The sequence below is a fragment of the Nicotiana tabacum genome, chromosome 20, assembly GCF_000715075.1.
Source record: "Nicotiana tabacum cultivar K326 chromosome 20, ASM71507v2, whole genome shotgun sequence".
NCBI classification, from domain to species: Eukaryota; Viridiplantae; Streptophyta; class Magnoliopsida; order Solanales; family Solanaceae; genus Nicotiana; species Nicotiana tabacum.
This window is the reverse complement of record NC_134099.1, coordinates 50,344,990-50,366,680: the sequence shown is the minus strand read 5'-3', so window position 1 is coordinate 50,366,680 and position 21,691 is coordinate 50,344,990. Positions and strand designations below refer to the sequence as shown.

The 21,691-nt window shown below is 37.4% G+C and overlaps 1 protein-coding gene across 4 annotated transcripts; it reads right to left on the bottom strand.

Moving 5' to 3' along the window:
• Nucleotides 1-3,932: 3,932 nt before the first annotated feature.
• Nucleotides 3,933-18,428, bottom strand: LOC107775774 (alpha-glucan water dikinase, chloroplastic). 4 transcript variants are annotated; one of them, XM_075240799.1, is made up of 35 exons: nucleotides 18,206-18,428; nucleotides 17,224-17,508; nucleotides 16,472-16,513; nucleotides 16,249-16,358; nucleotides 16,073-16,151; nucleotides 15,902-15,993; nucleotides 15,671-15,824; nucleotides 14,072-14,296; nucleotides 13,611-13,952; nucleotides 13,416-13,523; nucleotides 13,202-13,300; nucleotides 13,000-13,095; nucleotides 12,774-12,914; nucleotides 12,561-12,649; nucleotides 11,801-11,935; nucleotides 11,430-11,592; nucleotides 11,231-11,320; nucleotides 10,971-11,156; nucleotides 10,302-10,364; nucleotides 10,165-10,227; nucleotides 10,032-10,091; nucleotides 9,786-9,938; nucleotides 9,587-9,670; nucleotides 9,176-9,352; nucleotides 8,984-9,090; nucleotides 8,655-8,868; nucleotides 8,471-8,574; nucleotides 7,993-8,125; nucleotides 7,719-7,844; nucleotides 6,599-6,709; nucleotides 6,194-6,292; nucleotides 5,664-5,837; nucleotides 5,295-5,387; nucleotides 4,948-5,063; nucleotides 3,933-4,425 (listed from the first exon to the last, which is right to left on the bottom strand). In XM_075240799.1, exons 2-35 carry the CDS (start codon nucleotides 17,479-17,481, stop codon nucleotides 4,221-4,223), a joined length of 4,491 nt encoding a protein of 1,496 aa, XP_075096900.1. In that variant the 5' UTR covers nucleotides 17,482-17,508; nucleotides 18,206-18,428; the 3' UTR covers nucleotides 3,933-4,220. The 4 variants fall into 4 exon arrangements, with proteins under 4 accessions (XP_075096900.1, XP_075096899.1, XP_075096902.1 ...); XM_075240798.1 differs by having other exon boundaries at nucleotides 17,224-17,505; XM_075240801.1 differs by lacking the exon at nucleotides 13,000-13,095.
• Nucleotides 18,429-21,691: the final 3,263 nt, after the last annotated feature.

Below are 21,691 nucleotides of genomic sequence, written 5' to 3'. Positions count from 1 at the left end.
TACATGCTAAACACAAAATAAAAAATAAAAATATGTTATGTATTTTTATCTAAATTATTGCAAAACAAAAAATAGATATTCAATACATTCTCGTTCGTAGTATTGAATTGAATGTCTTTTGTTAGCATTACTATTGATTTGCTTTTGGTTTGGGCTTTTGTTAGCATTATTTAATTTACTAATATTAATGGCTATAAAACTTCAAAAGTTCGAAGTCCAAACTTGAAATAATACCTTAAAAGATAAAATTATGAATTTTTTAAGAAATATTTATAAATTACATCAGAATAAGTATATTTATATATTAAATATATCTAAATTTTCTATATATGTAATGTCGGATTGGTTTGGTTTCGGTTTGACTTTCTTTAGTTAAAACTAAACCAAACAAATTATGGTCGGGTTTTTTTTTCCGACACCAAACCAAATCAAACCAAACCATAGTCGAATTTTTTTTTGGGTTTGACTCAGATTATTGGATTGGTGCGGTTTGTCGGTTTCATTTGTATACCCCTAGTTACAACAATGTTTAAAATTACCTGCTTGAGAATTGGTTGTTTATATTGTGATTCTTTGGATATTTCTAATTTTATTTTCTTTTCTTTTTGACAACGTTTTAAATGGATCTTGATCTTGTCAATAGCCAACTAAATAAATTGGAAAAAAGGAAGAAAAAAAGAAAGACAAAAGATAAAACGAAAAGGAGAATGAACGAAGATCATGTTGCGGATTGGATAAAAGATTCCTAAAGATTAAATTATTCCAAATTGCAAGAATAACATCAAAGCATCAATTCGTGGGAATATTTGAAAAGCTGAATGATAGTTAAAAGGGCAGTCCACTGAAACATATACATAAAAAGAAGTGAACAGAATCATCATAAAGAATGGTGGTTGTTTAACATTTTACAAGATATAGCATTGTTTTTATTTTTCTTGGTGGGTTGAAAATAAGATATTAGGCATAGGTCATATATTAAATGCATAATCTAGGGTTATGTAGGTCATATCTTCTTAGTTAATTTAAATTAGCAGAAAGGCGTTTCAAAAAGAATAGAGTACAACTAATTAAGATGAAGCTTAAAGGTATATTCAGACCTCTAAAGAGTAATGTCTAGCAATGATTGTGTCTGTGAGGCATGGTCAGCTTTCTTTGCTTGATCAAAATTTTTATAATCTACTGATAGGAAAAGAGGTTTTCAACATTATCAACCAAAAAAAAAAAAAAAAAAAATGTGGTGGGGATTGGGGTAGGGAGCATAGTCATTAAGGTATGTGGCTGACCACCCAAAAAGTCCAAAGTGGAGATTTTCCTAAACCATGATTCGCGTAGGTTATTGTTTGAAAGATGAATTGTTTTTGCATTTAGTATTCAATATCCACTGCTCCAATTAATACGAATTCGCTTTGCTAAAGGGAATACAAAGAGTAGACGCATGTTAAATTGTAGACGCATCAAATTTACCTCATCGCACTCTTAGGTGGTCGAAAAGAGGAAATTTAAAAAAAAAAAAAAAAATGAAAGAGTGTGTACCAAATTTAATTTGCCCTTTGCTTTCATGCGTGGAGCATCATCCTTTACGGGACCGTGTCCAGCTTCTTGCATCAACGTGATTATGATGTCCCTCATGCTATGTACACAAATTCTAGTCTTTAAGATTTGCTTGCATTCGTGACAGCCCATCATTAGGGAAACTTCTTTTGAGCCATTGCATGCACATGCCCTTCTCATTTCATCACTATATCAGTCATTTCTTTGATTAAACCCCAACACGACCATCCTGTCTTTAACTATTCATTTCGAAAATTTAAAATTTTCGTTTCTAATTAGATATCTCACTTTAACTGAACGAAAAAGAGCTCCAATATGCTTTTACCAAAAAGAAGCCCAATACCAGCTCTCTTTTTCTCTTACTTGTCTGCTAAATGAAGAAAGTTAAGCTTACTACCAAAACATAGCATAAAGTCAATATAGAAACTTAGTTCTTAAAGTAATGAATGATTCCAATTCAAAACCACCAAAAGGGCTAATGGATAAATGCGCGACAAGACTTGAAATACTTAGTAAGGAAAAGAGATAAAATAGAGCAAGACGTTTTACAGATATGGTCGGTCTATTTGTGCAGAATTTCCACATTACACCACTAAGAAAAGATAGAACAAAGAAGTGTGAAGTTTCCAACTTTTGCAATTCAAAATGGACCTAGAATTTTCACGAGGTCTAGTGGCCACGAGGATATTGACTTGATAGCAATGTCTATAATGCTCTTGTTAGTGGATTTAATAGAGAACCTTTTCAAGTGCATCGAGACTGTGAGAGTCTTGTTGTTCCACACATATCCGTCAGGATCAGCCCATTACCCAAGCGTTGTGGAATTGGAGAAAGTCCATAGAAAGAGAAGGGAAAGGAACAATTTTCTGAAAGCGCACTTCAACATGATTGAGAACCCATCCTGATGTTAAGCCCAATTAGAAACCTACAAAAGTTGGGTCCAGGAAGGCAGGCCCATACCCAGTTCTTTTAAAAATTTGCATGTCTGCCCACTTCAGAACAACTTCAAACTTCCGGTGCCATAATTTAGGGATGGCAATGGGGCAGTGCGGGTTTGAACGTGGTGCGGGTTTGATGTTTTACGGTTGCGAGCCGGGCCGCGGGCGGGGATTTAATTTTAAAAGGTTAAATAACAGCTTCTCATCCTAATTGGGATTACTATGCTAAGATAATCCGCGCAGGGGAAGCTTCTGGCTCTAATTACTGTGATTATGACTCTGACTGATATGATTAGTATGTAAAAAAGGTTACTGTTTTTTTGCTTACCGTAAATCCTTTCTTAGGAGGAGTACTTTTTTATGTAATGGTGTGTATTAGTCTTGTGTTTTTGCAAGTTGCAGCCTTTTATGTATCTATATTTGAATTAAATCCATTTTATCTTTTTGATGTGGAAGTATTTTTAAATCATCAATCCGTCTCTGGTAGTGTCAAAATTAATCTGTCCTACAATCATTTGAACAGTTTTTGCTTAGGATATAATAAAGTACATATTCTTGAGATAGTACTCATAATCCAATATAACCAAATCAAGACTCGCTATGGATGCACTCTTTTGATTCGTAGCGCTTTAGAAACATGGTGAACACAAGAATTAATAATTGTCCTTTCTGTGATTGCCACCAAAATTCGTTATACCACGAGTGTTCCAAAAATCTTTTATGTATACCGCTACCATGTGTTTTTGCCGGTGATTTATGGGATTTGAGGGTGGAGTTCAATTGTTCTATAGGAAAAACCACTAGATTTAGAGGCAAAAGATGGGAATTTAAGAACAATTTGGATATAATTAATTGTTTTGTTAAAAAAATCAAATTTAAGTCTAGCTTTCTAAAAAAGAAAGAACTTAAAAATATAAAAAATTGCGGGTGCGGGGCGGGGGTGAACGTGGGTGGAGTGCGGGGCAGGTTAATGCGGGTTTAAATCCTATGTGGGGCGGGGCGGGTTTAAATTTCGCGGGTTTAGACAGAACCCGCCCCGCACCCGCACTGCCCCGCACCGCCTGCCATTCCTACCCATATATGCATGAACTTTAGGCAAAAATGGTTGAAGTCCAGCAGAAATGCCTAAACTTCAGCCATATGGAACTTCAGACGTTTTGTTCCAAAGTCTGAAGTTCTTCCGAAGTGGGTAAACGTCCAAAAAGACTTAAAGTATAACTTGAACAGTGGCACCAAAATCGAGCATCTATGCACTTCGCCTCTGCACTTTGCCTCAAATAGGCAAGAGGTTCGAACTGCAGGATGACAAGTAGAGAATGAGACTACTGTTGCCAAACTCGGACTTTCGTTGTCAACTACTTGGGGAAAAAAAAAAAGGAAAAAAAAAAAGAAGAAGCAAGACATAGAGCACAACCAAGTCACCAATACAAGCTAACAGGACAATTGGAACCATCCAAATGATTTCTTCTTTGTTGCTATATTATTCAGTGCATTTTGCAAATAAATTACGCATGTATACTGTATATAGTTCATTGCTTACACCTGCTCCCTATAACATACCGAATTTGTTTTTACAAAGTTGTTCTTATAATTCCTCATATTGTAGTGCCTACTTCCCAGTTTTCACCCAATAGCTAATGTAAATAGGATGTCATGTTTTGGATCACGTACAACCATAAAGGCGACTTCATGACATATATTCTCACAGAGCTGACTACAACTAGAATATGATCACATCTGGGGTCTTGTCTGAACGACATAAATCTTTCCATCCCTCACTACACCCTCGATGTCTTGAGGAGAGCCATATAGCTCCTCGATAGCATTTCCCGCACGAGCAATGTTGGACAGGATTGTCTGGCGGAAGTTAGCATCAGTTATCAATGGGTCGGAAGAGTAGTCAATTACAACTTCATCCTCCTCATCCATTGGTACACTGCAGGAGACCAATAAGGAAGGTGTCACAGTGATGCTATAAAAAAGTAAATTAAAGCATTTTGTTACAGATAGGACAGTTATGAAATTGAAGCATATGCAGTATATATGCCCTCTTGGGGGAAAAAATGAAGAGCTGGTATCAGGAGTCTATAAAGGGTCGTGTTTGTGATATATAGGGTTGCTTTAATCTTTATTGCTTGTCCTTCTGTTACATATAAGGTTGCTCTACTCTCTTTATTGCTTGTTATACGTAAGCCTTTCTCAAATGTCTGAATCTTATCCTATGTATCGGGGCGTGCCTTGATCCTTGGTCTTGGACTGGAAGCCTGAGAATATTTGTCTTAGCTCCCAGGGAATTTTGTAACATGAAATTTTCAGAAACTTAAGACATACATCAATCTGAAAACTTCCTAAAATATTAACTTCCAAAAGTTAAAGCAGCATTATTTCATAACTAAAGAAATGACAACTGAGTAACGTCTTCAACATTCACCGACTGAAAACTTCCAAGAAAAGTTACCTGTCATAGAGGCCAGCACCGGCATAACCTTCCAAATCCTCACCATTGGAATCAGATCGGAAGATGATAGATCTTTTTATGAAAAGGCCAATTGGTTTGCTTGGGTAACCTAACACCTGAAAGTAATTTTACATCCATCAGAAGATTCAGAACAAAGGCTAGAATCTCACTCTTTCCCATTTAACTACCATCAATAGGAGCCCTTACTACATCTGCTTGGACACTAAATATCTTCTCCTCTCTCTTAGAGTGATGAACTCAGAGGTTTGGTGGAAGGGAGGATGATAATAAAGGGGTCTACAAAAGGTAAATGTGACTTTGGGAGGACAACAGGCACCAATACTCACTTGAGGAGAGTTGAGATCCTTTTTCTTGCAGATAAAACTCAAAGCACGGCCTGGATAAGCTCCAACAAGTGTTTCTCCAAGGCCCCTGACCACCTGTCCAGAAGAAAAGACATAAGCATCCTTTGCCCTTTATGAAAACAAACATATTCCATGACCTGATGCTTTAATGATTTCTTTTTTATGCCTCTTGAACAAGCTAATTTCAACTAATTATATACCTCAAGAAATATGGTTACTTGTTGAGATAATGGCAGACAGAGGAAGGAAAAGTTGAGGAAGAGGACAGTTGCTAAATGAGGACACAGTTAAGTTTTGAATGTTGAACTAAAAACCATTAGTATGACGAAAGGACAGTTGATCCGATGCTACCTCGGCATATATTTCTGAGGAGTCTCCAGAAGATGGGTTGGTTGTGTGAATGACAAATGCATAATCAGCATTAATTATTTCCTGGACAAGGACAGCCATGCACAGATAGTCATGATCCAGTTTCACCTTCCTAGTGCTGAAGTATGCTCTCTCATTCCATTTTGAAGCCCACACCTGGAGAACAGAAAAAAGGAAATTGCATATCCACCACTGAATAGAGAAGTAACAGCGAGAGGGAGTAAAATTGATTCGTTTTTAAAGGAAAATGGCATCTTGAAAAGATCAAATGATACAAATGTAACAAGCAAAATCTCCCGAGGCGTCGCCATTTCAAGAAGCAACAGATATCTGAAAGCTTTGAAAATCCAGATACACCTAGCACTCCAAGAATGAAGTCATCCTTGACAAAATCATTGACAAAAAGGAGGCTTGTACGTAAAATATTACTATCTGTCTATAGCCGGCTCCTCGTCACAGAAAGATTTGAGCAACATACTTACAGATGTTAAGGCATGCTACAGAAGGTTTACCTTTTTTATGGCCATCCATGCTTGTTCCCAACGCTTTGGACCTTCATCACCAGGCCAAGGCATGCCAGAACCCTGCATCTTCTCTTGCAGCTCGTTGATCTATAAAAACATGATGACAAGTGAGTTGGCCAAAGATGTCAATCTTCTCTGATGTAGTATATACGGATGCCCCTGGAAAAATTATCAAGGTATCTACTACACTGGTCGTGAGTTTCTATTAAAACTAATAACACGTGTGAAATGATTGAATCAAAAGAAAAAACTTCCCCAACTTGGGAGGATGATTACGAAAAAAGAGAATTTAAGCACCCATTAGAGAACCCAAATGTTGTCTCACCTAAAAAAATTTCAGTAAGTTACAATAAGGCATAATATATCAGAAACAAAGAGAATAGACGGAGATACCAATTGAGCTGGCGCTGAAAGTTCTAAAACAGTTCTGCGAATTTCACTGAGAGCGCTGAACTCTCCTTCAGATAGTTTTTTCGTCAGAATTTGCAACTTGTTCACCACTCCCTGTGAATTTTTAGAAACAGTTCCATCAAATGGTATCATTCTCAGAAACACTTAAAGCAACAGAGAGAAAGGCAGAGAGAGAGGGATGAGAGACCCATCTCAAACGTCACATTGTAAAGTAAAGATCCCATGATCCAGGAAACAAATTGTACAACTACCAAAAAACGATTTTCCTTTCTTTGTTGTGATAACAGAAAATGATCTTTATTTTAGATCTCTTTCCTTTTCTCTTTAATATCATCGTCATCATCACTGTCCTCCGTCTTAAAGATCCAATGATCCAGGAAAAAGATTGTACAATTACCAAAAATGATTCTATTTTCTTTGTTTTATACTTCTTTCCCTTTTCTTCTTTTCTCTTTCTTCTTCTCCTTCTTTTTCTTTAATAAATGAAAAAAATCTGCATTTCAATCAGAAAATTCCTTGAGCAGTTCCAAATTAAGATTCCTCCTCCTCCTTAAAGATACAATTATCCAGGAAACAAGTTGTATGTTACCAAAAACAGTTTTATTTCCTTTGTTATGATAACAGAAAAGGTTTTTTTTTTTTATAATCGTGGTGTCCGGTCCATCTTGCACGCACCTCGACTAATTCAATGGGATACTTGCTACCTCCCACCACCGAGAGGTACCAGGTAACTCTACCCACCAAAACTTGGATAAACGGGCAGAAGTCACCTAGTGGTTTGCCTTTGCTAGGATTTGAAACTCAGACCTCATAGTCCTCAACCTACTTCATTGACCACTAGGCCACACCCTTGAGTGCTAACATGAAAAGATATTTACTATAGAGTTTTTAAAATCTCTTCTTCTTTTTATGGGTGTTGATGTTCCTAGAACTTAGTTCTTATTACAGCGACGGAAATAGAAGTTTGTTGAGGGAGAAAAATGCTATAGCACTGCAAGAGTAGCAATAAAAAGCAGCACAGAGGGTATTTGTAAAACAAACAAGTGGAAATATTAATGTAAACAAAGCTGATATTGTTTTTGATAAGTAGATGGAAACGAACCTGATTTATCTCGTCTGAAAGTACTTTCTCAAAGACTCCAAATGGAAGAGCCACTGAAGTAGGAATTCCCACCCAGGAAGGCACTTTTCCTTTCAGATATGCAATATTACGTGATTTAGCTCCAACCTAGATAGATCATTATCATACAAATTAGAGAATTATCAATGGAGTGTTCCCCAGAATCAAAGATCAGCAGCTTCTATCACTTAGGTCAACAGAAAAAGAGGGGAAAACAGTTTAGGTTTCAAATCACAGTCAATATTGCAAACCTCACCATTTCACTCGTGAATTCATCAGATGATATTGCATAACGACCACCAAATTGCTTTCTCACCAACTTAAGTGTTGCTGAAGTTTCAGCTTCTACCAAGTTACTTGAACTTTGGAGCTCAATCTCTTTCACCTCACTATTAGATGCCAAAAGCAAAACCAGATAAAAAGAAAAAAGAGCGAAAACTGTTAAGTGCCACTCATATATTTCTTGCACTTTAGACAGAAATGAGTTGCGCACAAAACAGAAAGTATTTCCGATGACAGACAAACTTGATTTTGGTTCACGAGTATATTCATTTTTCCCGAAACAAAATTTAGAACTTCAAGAGCTACATTATAAAACCGTGTTAGGCACAAATTTTATGATTAAAACAAGCTAAAAGCTTACTTGAGAAATTCGTGGTCAAAGAAATATTTGTTTGAAATTCCAAATAGCTAATAAGGTTTTGAGCAAGACTCTTACAAATAATTGAGTTTACCTATAGATTATGTCTGAAGGTGTAGGCTTTAAGAGCAAAATCCTTCCTTCTTTTGCTTGGAAGTCAGCCAATATATTGGGATCAAAACATGTAGCAAAGCAAACCTAACAAAAAGTTTCCTTCAATAATACATACATCATAATCTTATTCAACGCTCTAGACAATTTACAATAGAAGATGCTACCTTCCCATTTCTTGCTCGAACAGAAACATGTGAAAGAACATCTGGCATGTCTGGTGTTATCAGGGCAACAGCACCATCAGGAATTTCCTCCTCTCCTTTAACAGATTTTGCTACTAAGATTGTGGGATTCTTGTAGGTTTTATTCTGAACTGAAAGCAACTCATCCACAACAACAACATATCCAACGGCTTCAATTGGGCTGATAATCTGCCAACTGTGATAAGAGGACGAGAGTTTCTTGAGACTGGTAAGCAGCTCATAGGAGTACACATATTCTTAACATGCTATTAGCAATATCTTAGAGCATAGAGGCATAAAAATCTAACAACCTTCCTAGATTTGCAGTTTTCCGAAGCACAGGATCGAGTCTATTAAGAAGTGAGGATAAAGAAGCTGCTGATCCAGCACGAATAATTTCTTCCGTAAATATGTTCAACTGCATCCAATAGTCACAGAGATAAATTACTATGATAATTCGGTGCTGAATGTGTAAATAATGTTTTGAATGAAAGAAAACATACAGCCCATTGGTCCACCCCAAGTGCCGATCCCAGATATTCTGCAGATGGCTGCAACAAGTGATGGTACCACTCTGCTTTGCTTGCAAGTGCAAGACGGGTTCTGTCAAGCACAGCTTTTGCAAATAAAGCCCAATGGTTGCCTCCATCCTTGGACATTGAAAGAGCTTGATTCCATCCCTTTGTAAACAAAAAGATATATCACTCAACAGAGCTTTGTAATCAAACTTTTGTGCAGAATCTAATGAAATTTTTCAATGAGCTTAATTTCTTTTTTCTGCTCAAAAGAATAGCAGCTCAAACCTAAAAATATTAGGTTGCTCCACATTTTTTTATCTATCTCGAAAATATACTTGAGAACCAGTGCATCCAGTGAATGGAACAACAGTAGCACACTAAACTGGTTATAATTACCTTCAAGCAATAAACTAGATCTTCATTATCGTCCACTGAGAGTGCAAGATTTTCAAGAACGAGGGAGATGAAGTACATGATTTTCTGTGAAAAAAGTAACATGGCGATGAAGAATACAAATCTGAGCTTTGAAATAAATAAAACACATTTAGACAAAGACACTTGATTCAAAGACTGAGAAACATCTAAGATAACATACCTCAGGATTAGCATTATTCAATTCTTCATATCCCCTTTCTACTGCTGTCCTAACTGTAGAATCAAGGGCTATGTCCAAAAACAACAGATCCTTTAGACGGTTGTTTGGTTTGAAAAGCAAAGGCCTAAGCTCCTCACGAGCCTCTAGCAATCCCTACGCACACAAGAATTTCAGAGAGAGACAAAAGTTAGTGGGATGTATTATGTATTAAGCAAACGAAAAAGGATAAAAGAAAGTTGGAGTTACCTCAAGAAGAGCTTCCACATTTTTATCTTCCACGTGGTCTAAGACAAAATGGAGGAGATCCTATTTGTAGAATTGATTTTACACAGATCAGTTCTAGAATTACACAAATAGGGTGCAGCTTCACAAGTACTACCTGAAAGCCAGATGGCAAGCCTGATACAGGATTTATCTGGACTCCAACCATAAAGCCTTCTCCCTGTTGACAACCAAGCAATATCTAAGACGAAAGTTGCGAAGTAGAATGACTAAGCTTCATATAGACACCATTACCTCAGTTCTGTAGCCCATGCAGTTTGCAATAGCAGACTCAAGATCTGCACCTGAATGAACAGCCTGCAAATGGCTCACCATTAAACTGAGGTCTTCAAGTTATATAGAAATGATCTTAGGAGGCAACACCTAAGTCATCTCAAATTAAAGGGACACCACTGAGAACACGTTTTAAGTAACATTCTCCCAGTACACAAGTATCCTCAAGATAAAGAGAATTACACCTCTTTAGGAACAATTAGTTTCTATGTCAGCTTGATTTGTTCAGTACTTAATTATTTCTTTCCTATCAAAACATATATTGTTCTGACGTTACATCATTAGATTATTTACTTCAAATAACGGTCTGAAGTCCCATAATAGTTTAACATAAGCAGGCATAGATGGGCATATTCACATAGTCTAAAAGGACAGAGATAAACCTCAACCCTAGCAATACTAGTCAGACAGATACGTTGAAGTGGCACAAAAAGGATACAACTATAAATTGTCAGTGTCTAATACCTAATTTATGACTGGATTCACATATATGCAAAAAGGACAAATTAAAGAAAAGAAGAAGGGGCAACAACATCCAGTTATCAGAACTCCCAAACAAGGCATCAGCCACTTCATAGATACAAACAAGATGAAGAGAAGAAAGCCAAGAAAAGGGATAGTGTTATCAACCTTCAGTGTTCTCATATAGTGACCTAAATCACGCAAAAGACCCTCCTTTTGATCTCTTCTAAAATTTGGTTCAGAATGGATAGCACGGTCATAACTCAAAAGACGCTCTTTGTTTATTCCGTTCTCATTCAGGGTTTTCCAATAAACACCAATATCAAAGTCACTCTTGATATAGTCAATCAATGCCTGCAAAAAGATTACATTATTAAACTACTTCTGAGCAAAAAGTTTTCATCAATTTTCGCTTTGCATCTCAATACCTGACAGATCACAACATCATCAGGACTAGTGTTGTTATGCAGCTTCTGATGCCATTCTTCCATCATGCCACCCTTGCAGTCATTTTTCCTCTGAAATTAGAAAAGTTCTCTTATCGACGTGTCCTTCACTAAAGGGAAACTAGATACCCTCCCCATTATCAAAGAAAAGGCCAGAGGAAAGATGAAAATATATATGAACCTGGATAACCAAAATTTCATCCCTAATTCGCTGTCCTACGTCTCCTTCACCTCCACGTCCAACAGTTGACATAATCATCCGCAAAATTTCACGGTACTGAGGGTGATTGGTGAAAGCATTCTGCAACAAGTCTGTAAGCCTGTCCTGAGCTTTACTTATTTCACTGAAACAACAAAGACATAAAGAACAGTCAAATTGGATGCTTGGCACTTGCAGCAAAATGAATCAGCAACTTGTCTGAATACAAAGAACAAGATTAATGAGAGAATTTGAGACTCATACTTCAATACGTTGGCATTATAATGGAGGATAAGAACCTAAGTTCGAGGATAAAAGAAGTACATAAAGTTGTAGATATAAGAAAGATGTACCGTGGTTTGACGTTATAGTTTTTGTTCCAGATCAGCTGCCTTGTAGCCATGAACCTCATCCACACAAGAATTCCAGCAAAACCAAGTTCACCAGCACCAGTGGCTTCTTCTATCAAGTCACCTGCAATATTAAACCTGTTGAAAGTAAAAAAATGACATGAGGTTAAAACTCAGCACAACAGTTGATGACCAAACCAGCAATCATGCATGAAAAAAACCAGCCAACGCAGGCTGCCAAGTTACAAACTGTTTTTTTTAAATATTTTTGATAACAGTGTGATGTCCGGGCCAGCTTGCGCGCACCTTGACTAAATCCACTGGGTACCTGCTACCTCCCCCCATAACAAGTTCGCAAAATATGCAAACCCTCAAATCAATCAAAATAGATGTGCAATAATATGCAAAAAAGGATAAATATGCTCGCAAAATATCGTCAGGAAATGCCAAAGTGAAAACATTCAGTGGACACCTGTCTTTAAAAGTAAAGCAAGAATATAGACAAACCCTCAAATCAATCAACTATGCTATATGAATGCTCTGTATCCATTCGCTCTTTTCAGGTTCCAGTATCAAGAGGATTCATCATAACTAGACTATTTTTACCCTGGTCGTTCATCTATTACAACCCCACTCATTCATCTGGATTGAATACCAGAAATTCCCAATACTATGATAAAAAGGTTAAGAGCTTGAAATTGAAACACAGAAAAAAGTAAAGAGCCTCAGGTCAGAGATGGAAGCCAAAAAGAGATCTGCTAACCGGTGCATAAATGACTTCTGAGCCTCACTTTCCATATCTGCTATTTTATCCAGTAAAGATTTTGCAGTTCCACTGCCATCCCCAGCAGCCTAATGGGAAAAATTGAGATACTCCATTTCAAAAACAATGAAATGGATAACCAAGAAAATACCAAAATGTCAAATCCAACTTGTATAACAAGTAACATTTGAAGATATTAGGAAGCAAAGAGACCTTGAGAGCTGGTTTAGATGCAGAACCAAAGTCAACATAGAAGTCCGACCCTTGGTTTTTAATCCATCTTCCACCAGATAAAAGAACAAATGGCATCCCCACGAAGTTGTCATCTTCAATTACTATATCCAAAGATTGGACCTGAAAAATTGATTCCGTTGAATGAACCATATAATTAGCCTGCGGTCGGTTAGTTTATATCATCTAAGGAATTTATTTGTTATACCATAGAAGTTATAACATCAGAAGAACTGGCTGAAATAGGGATTTCCAAACCCTTGTCTAATATACTGGATCCAGGTGACGTATTCGAAGGTGGTGCCTGGAAATGTAATTGATTACAAAATATTGGCAATGAAAAAAGGTTTTATTACTCTTTATTTGTATTTTTAATACAATCAGTTATAGGAGCTATTCGTTTCACACACCTTAGAAGTTAGACCATCAGAAGAACAGGCTGAAAAAGGTGTTTCAGCAGCCTTGTCTAAAATAACTGACGCAGGAGGCAATACGCTTGAAGGTGGTGCCTGAAAATGTAAATGGTCACTGTTTACATAATATTGGTAGGGCATAGGAAGGTTTTACATCTTGCTTCTTTTCTTTTTTTCATTGCAAAATGTGTAAAATTTTGTTGATTCTTACCATCCACTCTCCAGGACTTTTGGATAACGCCCAGTGAAGAGTAATTGGCTGATTTACGTCTGTAGCTAGATGTACTTTTATCTTCCCAGAGGACTTTGTTACCAGTACCTTAAAAGGTAGAGACAATGGAAGATTTCAGAATGTGCATTCAAACGTAGCTTTTGTGGTTACAGTACATAATAAGTTAGCACTCACCAGTAGCTCCCCATCATCAACCTTAAATATCTTTTTATTTACGACTGGATCATCAACCTGCTCCTCCTTTTCCTTGGCATAAAGCTTAATTTTAGATAAGGCTGGTGGTTCTTCCAAGACCTTTTGTACTTGCACTGCAGGACTGGAAGGATACTTATTAATAAGCTGCCCAAAGTCTCTCTTCTTTCTTTGGATTCTTTCAGCGGTAGAATAACTTTTTTTCAGGTGCTTGGCCACCTTAGTTTTTATCTCCCCTTTTGTAATCTTTTTCCGCAACTCATCAAGTGTAATGCCTTTCTCAAGCTCAAGTTGCAATTCTCTTCTTGATTCTTCCAGTTCTTCCTGTTAATAAAACAGTACTTGATCAAACTTTCACATCAATAGAAGACAGCATACCTAGATTTTATGCGCCGGAAGATGTACACAGACTACATAAACTGTATAAGGGGTTCAGAATTTACAATTTGTTTTTCTGGAGGATAGTTCGGCTTTCCTGCTTTCTCCCACCTAATGTAAGCTTGTATTTGGGCAAGGTCATCGGGTATATCACTCTTTGTTACAGGAAGAGGCTCTTCTTTGGTTTTACCTTTATCATTAGTTTTTGTTAGCCTGGCTCGAATATCCTGTATGGAAGCACCACGAGCTATTTCCTCCTGTAGCTCAGTTCGAGAAGCCTCGTATTCCTCCTGAAATGCACAACAAATAGTATCAGTAACTAAGTTAACAGCAAAAATGTCTAACAACAGTGGGTTAGGAAATCTCAAATAAAGAAAGAAATATATGAGTACCAGCAACATGATTAGAATTTAGAGCTTGAAAAGCATACAGTTGAGAACGAACAAACATAACATCCCTTTAAGCACAACTGAGTGTTTCTCCCAGTTACTGTATATCAACCATCATTGTCTTGATTAGGTAAGTGTTGTTTGATGCGCAAATGAGAGAGCACTTGGAAGGGGGGGGGGGAGGTCTTTATTGCTAATCCCCTAAACATGGGATTAATTAAATGCTCTTTTTTATGGCATTATTTAGGAGAGGGGATAGCGGTATCTGTTGAAATAAGGGGGTGCTCTACCCGTTGCTTATTTCCGTATTGCATCTCCCCTTGTCCTTCACTACCCCTTTCCTCCCCTGGCCATATTGCCTCCCTTTTCACCTGTCTCACTCTGTTTCTTTTGGTTTTCAGTTTTCTGTTTTAATTTCTGTCCCAACTCTTCCCTCGCCCCAACCCCTAGGCACACAGCCGAGATAACTTCTATTTTGTTTTGTTTTATGTGTTGCATTAGTTTTGTGCAGTAGCAATTCGTTAGAATTTAGAGCTTGAAAAGAATACAGTTGAGAAAGAACAAACATAGCATTCCTTTAAGCAGAGCTGGCTTTTCTCCAAATTACGGTTTATCAAGCATCGTAGTCCTGACTAGGTGGTGTTGCTTGGTGCTCAAATGAGAGAGCACTCTGGGGTTTTTTTTTTTTTTTTTTTTTTTTTGGGGGGGGGGGGGAGGGGGGGTTAAGTGTAACTTTTGCTTATCTCCTAAGCATGAAATTAACTAAAGGCTTTTTTTATGTCATTCTTAGGGAAAGGGATAGTGGTATCCCTTGGAATAAGTGGGTTATTCTACTCCTTCCTTATTTGCTCCCTTCCCTACTCTTCCCTCAGCCCACCCCTAGGCACATAGCTGACATATTTTCTATTTTGTTTTGCTTCTAGTGTTGCATTAGCTTTGTGCTGTAGCAGTTCAATGCATGCCACTGACCATATCTTCCTGTCCATGAACCAAACAACCAGTTGACATATTCTGAGAAAGCATGTAAATAACTACAAAGAAGATCAACCTATTATTTGTGTTCATGCACAGGATTATAGTAGACACTAAATTCCATAGAAATCCTCAACTAAGGTTGAGAATTGCAATATATCTAATGCTCATTTCAGCAGAAAACAAAAGCTTGAAATTTAAGATCAGCTTGAATGATCAACTAACTGATGAGTTTGGAGACACGAACAATTTGCAGTACGAGTGCGCCAGAAAGGTCTAGGACTAAAGGAAAAAGTTACTTGCCTTCTCTTGCTCAGGGGTGTAATTCTGTTTTCCCTTCCTCTCCCACCTCAAATATGCTTGGATCTGCACAAGCTCCTCAGGAACTGAAACATCAGGGCCTCGTGTCTCTTTTCTTGACAATTTGACACGAAAATTACCACCATTATTCTTTATCCTGAAGAAGAAAGAGAATGAAATGCATACAGCTCTTTAATCAAAATGCTATGTTCTTTCACAAACATACTCATTTACCATTTATCTTGGGCTTCATCGTATATGAGAAACTCTATAGCTTCTATAGCAGCATCCCGTATCTCCAGTCTCAGGATGGAGTTAGAGCCAGCCTAAATCAACAATAAAGTCATCAATTTTTCATCATAACTTAATCCATCAAATAGAGCTGGGAGACCATTTCCAACTTACTTTAACAAAAGGAGTTCTAAGTGCTTTGTTCTTGTACACTTTGGTTCCATCTGGACGATCGTTTGGAAGAGACCATGTTCTAAGATAATCATATAGAGAATAGTACAAGGACGATTAGTTGTCACAAGCTTAAGATTTCTCAACATGACGAAGATCCAATTTGCAACTGAACTTACTCTTTCCCGAACTTTACTGCCCCCCAGTGCAAAAACATTTTGTCACTGCCATTTGTAACTTGGAAATCCACAAAGGACACGTCACCTGAAGTGGGAGGCCTAACATCAACCTGTTAAAGTGCAGAAACAAATTTGCATAACCATAATGAGACATATAGGCTCCGTTTTACAAGCAAGTCAGAATATAAATTCATTTTGCCAGAGTAATATCACACTTGTGTACCTGTAGCTCAATATTCCCTTCTAGGCTGAACTTTTCTGCAAGCTGTTCAAAAGAAAAAACATTTAAAATAGGGAATATTACAAAGATATTTGCATAGGTAACTAAATACCATGGATGTTGAGATCTAATTCTTATGCTCTTTATATTTAGCAATAAATGACACTTATCTTTTCTTTTCCCCTCATTATACATTCCCACAATACACAAACTGCCCAGTGTTTGTTTCCCATCTCGAACTCTAGTTTTATTGGCTATCTATGGTAGCACTGAGAGAAAAAATTAGGCATCTATTCTCTATCATGATTTGCTTTTAGAAGAATTCTATTGTCATAGCAACTGACCTTCAAGGAGAGTCCCACTCCATCAACAAATATGATGCAGGAATAAAATCTAAAATTTGAGGATAAAAGAACCAAGAAAAAAGACAAGTAAGTTCAAGTGATCTCATAGGCATTATCGGCATTTACACATAGTTCCTCAGATACCAGTGTTTGCATTGTAGCGACAACTATGAGAAAGAGGTAAGATGTCAATTTCTAGGCACCAAGCAGAATAAATCAGAAAAAGGAAGCGAACCACCAATATTTTTCGCGGTAAATGAATGAACAAAACATCCAAGCAATGGGCTAACAGTACAATAATAAGAGAGAAAATATATTCCAATTGATGACCAAATTGAGTTGGTAACTACTGTAGAAAAATCAGATGTTGACATGTTGTCAAACAGGTAAGTGTGTAGGTTCAGCATTTACCTCAGAAGAAGCATCAGTGGTTAGTACAGCCTGAGGAGAACTAGAAATAGGACGCTGCTTTCCCATAGGTATTTTACTTTTCTGCACCTTTAACCTGTTACCTCGAAATTCAGTTGATAAAGGCGATTGGGAGATCACTTGCTGTTGAAACAAAGAGTTGCCTCCAACACAAGCAGAACTGATTCTACTTTTATGTTCCAACACTGTTGAGGTAAGGAATCCCTGGTGCAGCAAGTTATTCCCTATGGAATTACTCATATTCTCCCTCTATACCCAAATTCACTGCTAATATAACACAAAATAATCAATACAGACACCTCGTATACACAAAAGCACTGGACTGTTTACGAATAATCAATGTAACTTGTGGTGTGTGTGTGGGTGGGTGTGTTTCGCTGTATACCTATTCAGAAAATTTCAGTTCACAGAAGAACACTTAAATAGAATAAAATGCAACGAACAACTCAAAGGTTATAAAAAGGAATCAATCATAACCGGAATACTTTCGAGACAATAAAGTGCATACAATAATATACTTGTATGAACTCGTGTATGTATTAATCAAATGAAATGTCGGTGGTTAAAGTTCATCGAGCACTTTTTGTACATTCAGAGCAGCTTTCTCTTTCTCTCTCTCTCTCTTTCTTTTTCTTTTTTTATTTTTAAATAAAATATCAGAGCAGCGTTCGAGTTATGTTCAGAGCGATCCTCCGAAACTTGTCATAATTACGCTTGAATTCAAAGGTTAAACGCGATGGAATTTGAAAATTCGAGTTTGATAATATACATGAAAGCATGAAAACAGTGAAATTAACAACAAATTTTGCTAAAATTCAATTGAAATAACTAGGATTGAACCACAACATCAATCCGAACATTAAATAACCGATTTTCAGATCGAAACAGGTTCGGGTTCGATCAATCAGCTTGAAATATGTCAATGAAATGAAACATAAATGTTGCAAAATTTACACAAATTTACCTCGAAATCAGCAAGACAACGCGTCGGTGAATCGGTTTCAAGTGAAAAAACGAGAAAATCAAAGAAGAAGCTTCAAGAAAGTCGAGGAAGTTGAATTAACGAAGCTACGAAGAGTGAAGATTTTGGAGTAAGAGAGTATGGCCGTATGGGATTGGAGAGTGGAAAGTGGAAGCAGAAGACGTAATTGAAAAGCATTTTTTTTTTAATAATATAAAAGAAGAGTGAGGTGGCGAGCTTTTAGTAGGGTGTGGTCATGGATTGAGTATGGAATTGCGGGAGATGTCACGTGGGAAAGTTTGAGATGGCCCCGGCGTGGGACCCGTGAAGTGGCTACTACGTTGATTTGATTGGATATTTTTGCAAATTGAATATCTAATCTTGGAGTTTTGTGGGAATTTGCTTATAACCTCTTCTTTTTGTTTGATATTTTCTTTGAGGATCTTTTTAGCTTGATATTTTTTTGTAACAGTTAACTAGATCTGAGCACCTTTTTTTTCCCTTCAGAAAAAGAAAAAAGAAAGTCTCTATTATTAGCACTCTGGCTAACTCATCACTACTCTCAACTGTTTGTTAATATGAGCGACAATGTTTCCCATCACATTCATGTTCATTCTTTTTTCTCAAAAAATTTTTTTGGTACGAATGACATGAGTTCGCTCAGAAAAATTATCTATTTAACACCATATTAATTTGAGAAAACAATATAATCTTAATATGAAATGATATAAAGGAAATACTTCAGTAAAATTTGCTTCATAACACTTGAGGCTTGCGCCAGTTTCTCCCGTTGAATTTTACATTTCTTTTTTCAAAATTGAAAATTATTCTCAAGCAACATAACTAGTGAAAATTATAGTGCTAAGTCATTGTTGGTGATTGTAGATCAAGAGGTAATTAACCTATTAAATTCTGAAAGTCAAATTTATTTTTATATTTTTGACTGTAGGTCATTATTGCATCAGTTGAGACTTGAGAGATATGTTGATTCAGCATAACTTTCGGGAATATAATCAAGTAGCGGCCTATTAGCTAAAGATAGTGATCGGATCAGGGGCAGATCTACCTTGAGAGTTCAGGGTGGTACGACACTCGCCCGCTTCGGCTAAACTTTTTGATAGGTTATATGTGTATCCCTGTTATGTTTTGATGATCTAATAAACTTACTGTTAAGAACTAGATAAGGAACCCGTTACACATCCTCACGAATTTAAGATCAACAAGTGTCCAATTAACACACAATTCAACTCTTCAGAGTCAAAGGAACAACAGAAGGAGCAGCTGAGGGAACATGTTCGTACCAGTTCCCCATGTGGCTGTACAAGTCAATGATAACTAGGGATTCTAGCCTATTTTATGCTTCTTTTTGCTTAGGTTTTGGATTAAAAGTATGTGCAAGTATTCCCAAAAGCTAACTTATTGTGCTTGTTTGCAGTGTTTGATCAAAAAGAGACAAGAAAGTCATAACCAGCTCATAAAGGAGTGAAACCTGTACAAGTTCAAAGCTGAGTCAAAAGGGCGCTGACAGTGAAGAAATAGAAGCGGACGTGGAGGGTTCACCGCTGAGGCGGTCTTAAGTACGTTCTCAGTAGTAGCAAGGTTCAGAAAGTCATTTTTTGGGCTTAACAGTCACCACTGCACACGGTGAAATTGCGCGGCAGCGGTATCATTTGACGCGGCCGCGGTCTAATTCTCGCCCTCAGTGGAATTAAGAATCAGATAACTATAGTTTAGAGCTCAAATAGAAAGGCGCGGTCCGCGATCATATTTCGCGGCCGCGGTTAAAGGAGCACTGAGGCGGGTGATTTTTCGCTCCCAGCTGACTCAAATTCAGATTCCAGCTCAGAAGAGAAGAATCGCGGTCCGCGCTTGGTTTTGCGCGGCCGCGGAAGTCTTAGCGCAGAGGCGACCTGTTTTTCGCTGTTAGCGGAATCTCCGTAGGGGCAATTTTGTCTGAAAAATTTAGCTGTGTATAAATAGTTCTTTTTCAGATTTTTAGGGAATTTGTTGTTTTGTGGAGCATGTGAACAACCACTTTTTACTTTTTAGAGTAATTTTAGAATATCTTTAGCAATTAATCTTAGATTTTACTCTTGTAATTACTTTTTATGGCTTATATTTCATCTCCATCTTTGATTTCTTCTTTGATTATGAGTAGCTAAACCCATTAGCTAGGGTTGACCCAACCCTAGTGTGGGTATTTAATGGGTCTTCAATTTTAGGGCTTAAATGTTTATAGGTTAATGATATTTAGCTTGATTCATGCTTTAATTGTTGAATTGGTGGTTGCAAACACTGATTTGTGCCTTTTTTACTTAGGCTCTTCTTGAGAAAGAGAGACTAAGTCTAGGAAATTTAGGCTAACAAGGAATTGGGGTGCATTCAAGAGATTGATAGCCCTCGTTAAAGGGTTAAACCTAGAGATAGTAATATCCGACTTGAGCCAATTTCACTTGCATTGTTTAAATATCCAATTGGGCTTGAGAAAGCCAATTAGGGCAAAGTCACTCAAACTACTGAGAGGTATAAAGTGAGCAATTATGTGCAATGATTATATCATGATCCCAATTACAACAAGATTGCCCTTAGTTTTAGACCCCGTTAGATACTCACCTAGGTGTAAGTCACTTCCCTAGTGCCTTTTTACCAATTGAGAAAACCCTTACAAAAATATCATACTTAGCTTATTTTCATTCTTCATTAGTGTAAAATAGAATAGTAAACAAAACAAAGCATGATTGGAAGTGCAATTAAGAACATCGCACATAGCTAGATTAGATAGAAACCCAATTCCAAACCAATATTAGCTCTCTGTGGAAATCGATCCCGACCCCTCGGGTAAAAGCTGCATTGACCACTCTTATCATTCTACAATGGTATAGGGTTGGAGCCGATCACTTTTTGGTGTCGTTGCCGGGGAGCTAAACAGTTTTGGCTATCTATCTAACTAGTTTTATGTCTTGTTTCTCTTTCCTTCTGTTTTACTAACTTATGTGAGTCAATTGATTCAGGTACAAAATGGTAAACAATGATCCTCTTGGAAATGTTCTCCCATGAGAGGGGGGGGGAGGTAGATGATAATGGTGAAGATGAGGTGCCTCTAGTACCTCAATGCCAAAGAAGAGGCCGCCAGACCAATGACAATATTCTAGACCCTCCCCCGCCTCCTCCACGAGTTGCTCCTCGGGTGCTTCCAAATGAAGGGTACGCAAGTGCAATTGTCCCACCTCGGATTTGGGCGGGCAATTTTCAAATTACAAATGTGATGTTGACTTTATTGGAGAAACGAGGATACTTCACAAGTGCTCCACATCATGCATCTAAACATCTAAAGGGCTTTGTGGATACATGTTGGGGAAGCAAACAGACAAATGTGTCGGAGGATGCACTGCGATTGAGATTGTTCCCTTTTTCACTTAGAGGGAAATCTTTGGACTGACTCGAAAGACTTCCCAACCATTCCAGCACTACATGGGATGAGTTGACCGA

What these genes read in the sequence shown, in the direction of transcription:
- LOC107775774 (XM_075240799.1), bottom strand. Translation starts at nt 17,481, where the DNA reads ATGAGTAATTCCATAGGGAATAACTTGCTGCACCAGGGATTCCTTACC. An exon ending in TTCGAGCAAGAAATGGGAAG is followed by an intron (nt 8,575 to 8,654) that starts GTAGCATCTTCT and finishes ACTTTTTGTTAG; the next exon opens with GTTTGCTTTGCTACATGTTT. An exon ending in TTTCAGACGAGATAAATCAG is followed by an intron (nt 6,710 to 7,718) that starts GTTCGTTTCCAT and finishes AAAAATTCACAG; the next exon opens with GGAGTGGTGAACAAGTTGCA.